Source organism: Bubalus kerabau, chromosome 18 (assembly GCF_029407905.1).
Source record: "Bubalus kerabau isolate K-KA32 ecotype Philippines breed swamp buffalo chromosome 18, PCC_UOA_SB_1v2, whole genome shotgun sequence".
Lineage (NCBI taxonomy): Eukaryota > Metazoa > Chordata > Mammalia > Artiodactyla > Bovidae > Bubalus > Bubalus kerabau.
Window position 1 is genome coordinate 33,428,273 of NC_073641.1, and position 9,052 is coordinate 33,437,324.

General features: G+C 44.8%; 1 protein-coding gene and 1 long non-coding RNA gene across 8 annotated transcripts in view; one reads left to right on the top strand and one right to left on the bottom strand.

Annotated features, from left to right (window-relative positions):
* Nucleotides 1-2,365, bottom strand: part of ZNF131 (zinc finger protein 131) — a 27,895-nt gene extending 25,530 nt beyond the window's left edge. Inside the window, exons 1-2 of one of the 7 annotated variants that reach the window (XM_055555242.1) lie at nucleotides 2,105-2,365; nucleotides 957-1,095 (exon numbers count right to left, since the gene is read on the bottom strand). In XM_055555242.1, coding sequence (XP_055411217.1) covers nucleotides 957-1,080 — 124 coding nt within the window. In that variant the 5' untranslated portion in view covers nucleotides 1,081-1,095; nucleotides 2,105-2,365. Of the gene's footprint in view, nucleotides 1-956; nucleotides 1,096-1,316; nucleotides 1,533-1,576; nucleotides 1,865-2,007 lie in introns of those variants that run through there. The other 6 variants (XM_055555241.1, XM_055555244.1, XM_055555239.1 and 3 more) reach the window with 6 other exon arrangements.
* LOC129633317 (uncharacterized) lies at nucleotides 439-8,850 on the top strand. The gene is made up of 3 exons (XR_008705017.1): nucleotides 439-877; nucleotides 7,231-7,332; nucleotides 8,194-8,850. It is a non-coding gene; the product is annotated as an uncharacterized LOC129633317 (long non-coding RNA).
* Nucleotides 8,851-9,052: the final 202 nt, after the last annotated feature.

The window sequence follows — 9,052 nt, forward strand, 5'->3', positions numbered from 1 at the left end:
CGAAATCATCATATTCACAAAAATCAAGTATTATAAAACAAGTTAAAAAATTAAACTACAATCTTTCTTAATATAATTTTAAAAACTATATTCTGGGCAGCTATCTTGACAAATTTGAATCTCAATTAGACATGAAGCCAGATCTTTACTTCAGAAGCCTTACTTATTAAGTTAGTTTTATAAAGGACATCGTCCAACATTTCAGGAGGTACCACTTTAAGTCAAAAGCATATCCTATTCAGTTGAAACTGCTAAATAGAAACATAACTCAAAAGGTTATATATCATTGTAAAAGAGAAGAAAAAGGCACAGAGTAAGCACCAAGCTGGGTGTGTTTGCTATGAAAAACACTTTAGGATGCCTAATATTAGGAAACTCAACTTATAGCAGACCTATAACAAAGATTAGCTTGCCTTAAGTCTGTTTTCATTAAATAGAAAAGACACCTAAGCTGTGTCTGTCTCCACTGTAATGACAACTCTCAAGACTGGTAAATACCCCATTCTATTTTGGGGGTTATCAAAGCGGGTACCAGTGCTGCAAAGGAGTCTCTCACATTCTACCTCCAAGACCATTTGGGAAACTATAAAGAATCAACACTTCACAAATGATTCCTGTGAGTGACTGCTCAAAGCAGCTTAGCAGCAGAAATCTCCTAACCAAACATTCAGAGACATCCTCCCTAACCCACGCCCTCATCCTGCACTAAAGTGTGCAATGAGAACACTTGAAAAGGCTGCAAGAAGTTAAAATGCCATGATTACGTCGAAAGCGTGACCAGCCTTCTGCAGCATGGTCTCCGTTAAGGGATATTGATAAGTGTCCTCGGGTCCGAGAGCGCACCCTCCACAGACTTTCGACAGGTAGTCTACAGAAGGTGAGTAAAAAAGGCGGGTGGGGGAAGGGAAGAGATCTGAAGGCACAAACTTAGCTCCTCAGCCCACCACCCTGCTCACCGTCGACAATCAGGGTGATGTCAGTAAACCGGTCCTGCTCTCGCTGTTCATTCAATCGGTCCAGGATCATTTTATGATGTTCAGGGAACTCCTGAAGGCATTCCATCGTCTCTTCGGCCTCCATGGCCGTCCGGTTGCTCTACAAAAGAGGAGCATGATAATGTACACCCATGAGCTCGGGCTGAGGAACAAAACCCCTAAAGCATAAAATAACAACAAAAAAAACAAAACCCCAGCAACGTGAAAGAAGGGGGGAGGGTGAGGCAAGAGGAGAGGAAGGCGAGGGAAGAAAGAAAGGCGAGCCGGACGGCCGCCGCGCGTTGGGGGCCGGAGCCGCGGCCGCGGGACTCCGAGCCTGACCTAATTGGAGTCGGGAGACGCGAGCTGGAGCGGGGTGGGCACAGCGCCGGAGGCTCCGAGCGCCGGGGCGCGCAAATCCGGCAGGGGAGGAGACCCTACAGCCGCCGCGGCCCGCTAATGGCCTGCCAAGCCCCTCGGCCCGTCCCTGGCTCCCGCCTTCCCGGGACCCGGTCCGGCCCGCGGCCCACAACGACTCCCGGGTCGCCTCTCCCTCCCCCGCCCTCCCTCTTCTCCCCCGCCCCGACCGGGCCGGCACTCACTCAGGGAAGGAGGAGCGGCCCGGGCCTGCGCGTCACTTACGTCGACGTGCTGCGTCACGGCGTCGGACTCCGGCTGACGCGGACGCCTGAGCGCTGACTAGAGAGCGGGAGGGCCACGCCCCCGCCCCCCCACCCCCAATGGCAGGGCGGAGCTAACCGAGAGGATTTGGCGCTCGCGAAGCTTAGGCCGCTTGGGCAGGGAGGAGGGAGTGCAGCTGAGGCGGGGTTACGCCGGTTTACAGCCTGGCTTTGTCGGGGGTGGGGCTCCACCTTCTACCCACCCGCGCCACACTCCAGGTGTGAACACTTCCGAGCCGGACCTCAGAATAAACTCGCAACCGGTTCCGGGTGTGTTTTATACCGCTGCCCGCCCCCCCCTCCACGCCCCGCCCCGTCCCCTTCCTCCCGAGGCCTAAGTCTGGCCACCTTACCTAGCTCACGATCCTCCCTCTCTGCTCTCAGTCCTAAAAGCCTTTCCTTCTCTGCTCTCCCCTCTCGGGGCGAAACTCGCCCCGCACTTCTCCCTACCCCTGAACAGCGCCTCTCCAGCCATTTCCTCGCCAGTGTCCGGGCGCTCTCTCTGCTTGGGTCCGGCCGGCGCACGTGCGCTCCCTCCGACACCCGGTCGGCCACGGCGCGGGCAGCGGCGGCCACGGGCGCGAGCACGTTCCGGCCGCCTAGGATCTTCCTCCCGGGTGCCCGCCCTCTCTGTGTTCGGCGGGCAGCGCGTGTTTGCTAGACTTAGGTCCTGTGGCTGCTCGGGTTATTACACGTGGTGCTGTTAACTGCAGCTCTCCATTCCCCAGGTCCCGCGCTTAAAGAGGCCAGTGACCCCCACGTGACTGGATCATTCATTCATTCATTGCTTGTGGCGGGGCGGGGCGGGGTGGGGGGGGTGGGAGGGGAATGACATTTTGAGAATGAGACAGTCAAAATTTACTCATTGTTTTCTCTCAAAAGAGAGATTAGGATTAAGGATTAGGGAAGGGTTTAAATAGCTGTCTGCAGGAGTAAATGTCGTTCAGTCGTGTCCCACTCTTCGAAACTCCATGGACTGTAGTCCATGGAATTCTCCAGGCCAGAAGAGTGGGTAGCCGTTCCCTTCTCCAGGGGATCTTCCCAACCAGGCATCCAACCCAGGTCACACACATTGCAGGCGGATTCTTTACCAGCTGAGCCACCAGGGAAGCCCAAGAATACTGGAGTGGGTAGCCTATCCCTTCTCCAGGGGATCATTCCTGATTCAGGATTCTAACCAGGGTCTGCTATACTGCAGAGGGATTCTTTACCAGCTGACCTACCAGGGATCTGGGCTTCCCTGATGGCTCAGACGGTAAAGGACCCTCCTGCCAATGCAGGAAACACAAATTAGATTCCAGGGTTGGGAAGATCCCCTGGAGAAGGAAATGACAACCCACTCCAGTATTCTTGCCTGGAGAATCCCATTGACAGAGGAGCCTGATGGGCTACAGTCCATGGGGTCACAAAGAGTAAGACACGGCTGAGCGACTAACACTTTCAAGGGTAAATGTAATGATTATTTCAGCAGATATTTATTAAGAGCCGACGTTGTCTTAGGCACTCTTTAGTGTTGGTCACTCAGTCATGTCCAACTCTTTGTGACCCCACGGGCTGTAGCCCACCAGGTTCCTCTGCTCCATGGATTTCTCTCCAGGCAAGAATACTGGAGTGGGTTGCCATTTCCTTTTCCAGGGGATCTTCCCGACCCAGGGAATGAACCGGGGTTTAGAGCCACCAGGGAAGCCTAGGCACTATTAAAGGGACTAGGAATTCCAATGGTGAACAAGGCAAATGTGGTTTCTGCCTTCCTGATCTTAGTGTGATAGAGTAAATAGACATTACTGAACAGTGAACTTCCTGGTGCTGAATGCTGAGTGTTATGAGACAGAACAAGATAATCTGGAGGTCAGGGAAAACTAGTGACATATATGAAATCTGAGTGTTCTTAGTCAGTAACATGCTGAGGTATGGGAGAGACTAAAGCTCTCCGGAACTGAAGGAATGTTGCTGGGCAGACCCACAAAGGCCTTGTAAACAGTGTTAAAGGCATAGAGTTTCTCATAATGGCAAAGGGAAGTCTTGAAGATTGAGCGAGATAGTGACATGGTAAATTTTACTTTGTAAAGAGAATTCTATGGAGAATAAATGGGATGAAATAGAAGTAGAGATTAGTTGGGGGATTGTTAGTAATCTAGATGAAACCATGGTGGCAAATGAGATTAGAAAATTGACAGAGGGAATTGCCTGGTGGTGCAGTGGTTAGGGGCTTGCGTTAGTGATAACCTGACTGCCAGTGCTGGAGACATAAGAGATCTGGGTTTGATCCCTGGGTCGGGAAGATACCTTGGAAGGGGAAATGGCAACCCACTCCAGTATTCTTGCCTGGAGGATTCCGTGGACAGAGGAGCCTGATGGGGCTACAGTCCATGGGGTCGCAGAGTTGATTGCAACTGAGTGACTTCCACTCGCTCAATCCATTGGTTAGGACTCCACTCTTCACTGAAGGGGCTGTGGGTCTGATCCCTGGTGGGGGAATTGAGCCACTTGGTGAGGCAAAAAAAAAAAAAAAACAAGGAAGGCATTTTACATTTGGATCTGTATAGAGCTTGGAGGAGAGAGCTAACCTTAGAGATCTGGAAAATTTTAGCATAAAATGGCTATTGAAGCCATGGGAAATGATGAGATTGTTTTAGGACAATCTGTGGGGATGATGGACTAGTGATCGGTTTGTAGATTAACTTGAACTCCTGGTGTTTTAATATTATTATCATCATTGTTATTTACAGAGTTTTTAAGATGAAGAAATTGCACCTAGAAATAGGCATTTTAGAAATTCCAATCTATATGGCTGCTTTCCTATAAAACAACAACTAGATTAAGCCAAACAGAGATTACCATCTCTCCATGGAATTTGGACTATCCAGTTCACCACAGCCCCCACCACTTTTTAGAGTCTTAGACCCAGTGAATGTCATTCCTTTTTACCTGCCTTTTTCTTAAAGCATTTGAATTTGGACTTTTGGCCTACAGGGTCAGAATGGACATGGGTGAAGGACTTTATACCTAAGAAGTATCAATGTTTATAGGCTTAGCAGTAAAGAAAAAACCTGAAAAGACAGTATGGCAGCTGGAGAAAGGAAAAGCAGAGGAGTATAACATCAAGGAGGTCAATGTTTCAAAGAGATGGTATGATCAGCAGTGCCAAATGCTGCAAAGTGCTTAAGCTAAGTAAAGATTAGGAACGTTCCATGGTGGGTAGGGGAGTATAGGAATAAATAAGCAGGTTAAGGAATAGTTAGGAAAATAAATTGATTTGGCAATGATCAAACTGTCATTAAAAAATGAGAGAGGAAAGAAAGGACTACTTGCAGAGGGTGATATGTCAAGCCAGTTTTAGTTTTTGTGTTTTGGGATGAGAGAATCTTAACGTAAATGCTGATAGAGAAGAATCCAGCCGAGAGGAAGATGACAAAATATATGAAAAACCCTCCTGAGATGCAGGAGCCCCAGGAAACGCAGGTTCGATCCCTAGGTCGGGAAGATTCCCCTGGAGGAGGGCATGGCAATCCACTCCAGTATTCTTGCCTGGAAAATCCCATGGACAGAGGAGCCTGGTGGGCTACAGTCCATGGAGTTTCAAAGAGGTGGACATGACTGAAGTGACTTAGCACACAGGCACCTTAATTAAAAATAACTTTGTTGCTTTAAAAATACCAATCATCATCTGACATCTCAGGTTTATCACAAATCTTAAGCTTATTATTATTATTTTTTAATTATCTGAAATGCAATAAAATGAGGTATGCCTGTCCTGGGAGGCGTGATCATTGGTAGCAATCTTAGAAGCTGCCTACTACAGAACAGAATGGAAAGATTCGAAATGGATCTAGAACATAATATCACAGTAGCATCCATGGGATCTGGTAGAAGTTTGTGACCTTGAATTTATATGATGGCAGTTTCTCAGACATTGAGATTTCTTCCAGAAGTGTTTAGTAATCAGGCACCTACAAGGATAATAAGATTGAAGACCTAAGAATGAAGTTAGTGTTAAAACACAGTTCTCTGTGGTGCCGGCTTTGTGTCAGTTAATAATTATCAGGTGTTCTCTGGAGTGAAAATGGATTGTTCAAACTTAAGGAGAGTTGGCAAAATCAAGGTAGTTCTGGCTACCATATCCCTGTGTCTGTTTTAAGCCAACATTGGGAAGGAGATAGTCTTGTGTTTAAGACTTTGGTTTGAAGATAGCCTGGGCTGAAGTCTTAGTTCAACTTAATAGTGGGGTGAAAGTAGCTCAGTCATGTCCGACTCTGCGACCCCACAGATTATACAGTCAATGGAATTCTCCAAGCCAGAATACTGGAGTGGGTAGCCTTTCCCTTCTCCAGGGGATCTTCCCAACCAGGGATCAAACCAGGGTGACTTTGGGCAAATTGTTTAACTTCATCAATATTCCATTTCCTCACCTTTAGAATAGTGTTGTTGTGAAAAGCAAATGAGAAAATACATGGGAAGCACTTATATTAACTTTAGTACCTGTACACAGCAACCTTTAATTACATGATCTTCATTATTATGCCCTAGTATAAAGTTTATATTCTATTTGCTAGCTGCTAAAATTTTTTTTAAATTACTTATGGGTCAAAAAATGAAATCTTTGGAAATTCCCAGGTGATCCTGTGATTAGGTCTTGGCACTTTCATTGCTTGGCCCTGGGATTCAATATCTGATCTGGGAACTAAGATCCCACAAGTTGCATGGTGCAGCCAAAAAAAGAGAAATTGTTTTATGGTTACTGAAATGAACTAAAACTCTGGGATATCCCCAATGAGCCCACAGATACAGCAAGCTGAAAAAGGGATCCTGACAAGTCCAGATTTTTCAGAGGGGCCTTTAATACTTTACATATACTACAGATAACTAGAGTTATTTCCTCCTTTTCTTCCTTCAGGCAATGTGTTGGAACCAGGATGATAATATGTACTTGAGAACAGTTACTTAGTTGCTTCTCAGCTTGTAGATGATGGCCTTGATTCTTGCAGTAAACTCTAATGTTGGCTTGGAAACTTTAAACTAGGAGCGTACTCAGTCATTCCTGTGGAGCTGAGAAGGAAGACAGAACAGCCTCAGGTGGCAAAAATCCCAGAAGATAGCGGGCTAAGCAGGGGATCACACACCAGGTCTAGAAATTTCTTTTCAGCATTATTGTCCCAAGTGGCTACTAAATCTTGAGTGTTCAAGTTTAACTCTGGTCCTGTCTTGGAATAACAACAATATGAAATGTATTAGCATGCAGATGTGGAAGTGGTTACTATTCTCCTGGAAGTTGGAGAAACTCCCAAATGTTTATATTGTCAAAGGGTCCTTTAGGATCCAAGTGTTGCTGCTCTCATTTTTAAATTTTTCTTGCAAACAAGGAACTGACTGAACCCTCCCTGGTCTCACTGTGGATCTTCCTCTTTTCCTTAACTTCTTAATGTTGGAGAACCCCTGTGTATTACTTAGTCCTTTCAATATATTTGGAATTAAATCTATTATGGTAACATTTGTTTTCTATTTGTCTTACTCTTCTGTGTTACTTCTGTCTCATTTCTTACATTATTTTGGATTAATGTTTTTCTCATTTATTCCAGCCTCTATGATGACTTCCAAACAGGACTGGAAGTAGGGTGAGGTGAGGGAGGTGATTGCCTAAATTTCCAAATTTAAGAGGGGATCAAAACTCAGAAATCAAGGTAAATAATTTTCTTACACATTGTTTTTAGAAAGCATAATGAATGAGAGACTTCCACTGCCATAGAGTAGATGTGCCTTTCACTATTTCTCTTATTAAGCACAACAACAACAACAAAACAAACCCTATACCTTATGTAAAAAACAAACATACCAAGACTCTGAAAGAAAAACAGAAAAAAGAAGGCTGAGTCGGGATCTCAGAATATGAGAAACAACACACTGGTAAGTTTCTGGAATTTTCTTTTGGCCTCTATATCCCAGATTTGTAGGCAAAGAACCCAGCAAATCAGAGGTGCCAGTGAGCCTAAAGGAAAAAAAGCCTGCTCAACAAAACCCTGCTGTCTCTAGTTGAAGCACCAAGAAAGGGGCAGCTTCACAAGACATAAAACTTTTAGGAAAAAAAAAACCAAAACTGCTCTATTGAAGCCAAAACATCACAGGAAAGAATATGGTCCCATCCGTACCCACAGCAGCAAAGCTGAGTGAGGAGCCTAAACGTTTGCCATCTCAGGGCCATAATGAGGAACCCCTATTCCTCTTCTCTGATGTGGTGGTGTCAGAGAAGGCCAAACAGGAGCCCAGATTTTTATTCACACCCAGCAGTAACAAAGTCCCCCTAGCTCTTTCCCTGGGCTGATGTTACAGGAGGCCTTGTGGGGCATCAGGACTCTCACCATTATTCAGCAGTAAGAGGCCACCCTCATGGCCTTGTCAGTAAAGACCATGGAGAGAGCCAGAATATCTGTTCCTGCCCAGCAATGACAAGGATCAACCTCCTCCTTGGGTGTTGTGGAGGCCAAGTGAGGAACCTGGACTTCTACCTCCATTGAGCAGTAATAAGGTGCCCTTTTCCTTTGCAGGAGCTGTGTCATTAAAAAAACAAACAAACAAACAGTCAAAACAGAAGTTTTAAATAAAATGCAGAGTCTTATAACTTGTAAAATATCCAAGTTTCAATTTAGAAAGTTATTCATCCTAAGGGGGAAAAAAATCACTTATTCTACTAAGCAAGAACCAATAGATTTCAAACTGTTTTCAATCAATAGGTGCCAACAAAAAGATGACAGAGATTTAATAATGAGTAGACCATTTTATCCATGATGAAAATGTTTCAAGAAGCAATTATGAACATGGGTGAAATAAATGAAGAAAATTACAAAGCCTCAGCAAAGTAATAGAAGATATAAAGAAAAACCAAATGGAAATTTGAGAACTAAAAATTCAGTAACTGAAATAGAAAGCTCTATGGATGGGTTCAGCAGAACTAAGAGTATAGAGGAAAGAATCAGTGAATTGGAAGATGGAAGAATCAAAAAATAACCCAATTTGAAGAACAGAGAGAAGAAAAGTTAAAAAGAAGAAAGAAAGAGAGAACAGAGCTTCAGCAATCTATGGTGACTACAGCAAAAGATTTAACATTCATGTCAGCAGAGACCCAAAAGGAAAGAAGAGTGAGACTAAAAAAGTATCAATACTTGAAGAACTAATGGCTGAAAACTTCTCAAACTGGATAAGAGGTATAAACATACGGATTCAAAATGATGAGCAAACTCCAATCAGGTAAGTCCAAAGAAATCAAAATCAAGATACATCATAATTAAACTTATGAAGCCTAAAGACAAATTCTTAAAAGCATCCAGAAAATAAGTAAAAACTTATAAGAGAAAAACAATTCAGATGACCATAGATTTCTCATCAGGCATCAGAATGTTAGAGGGA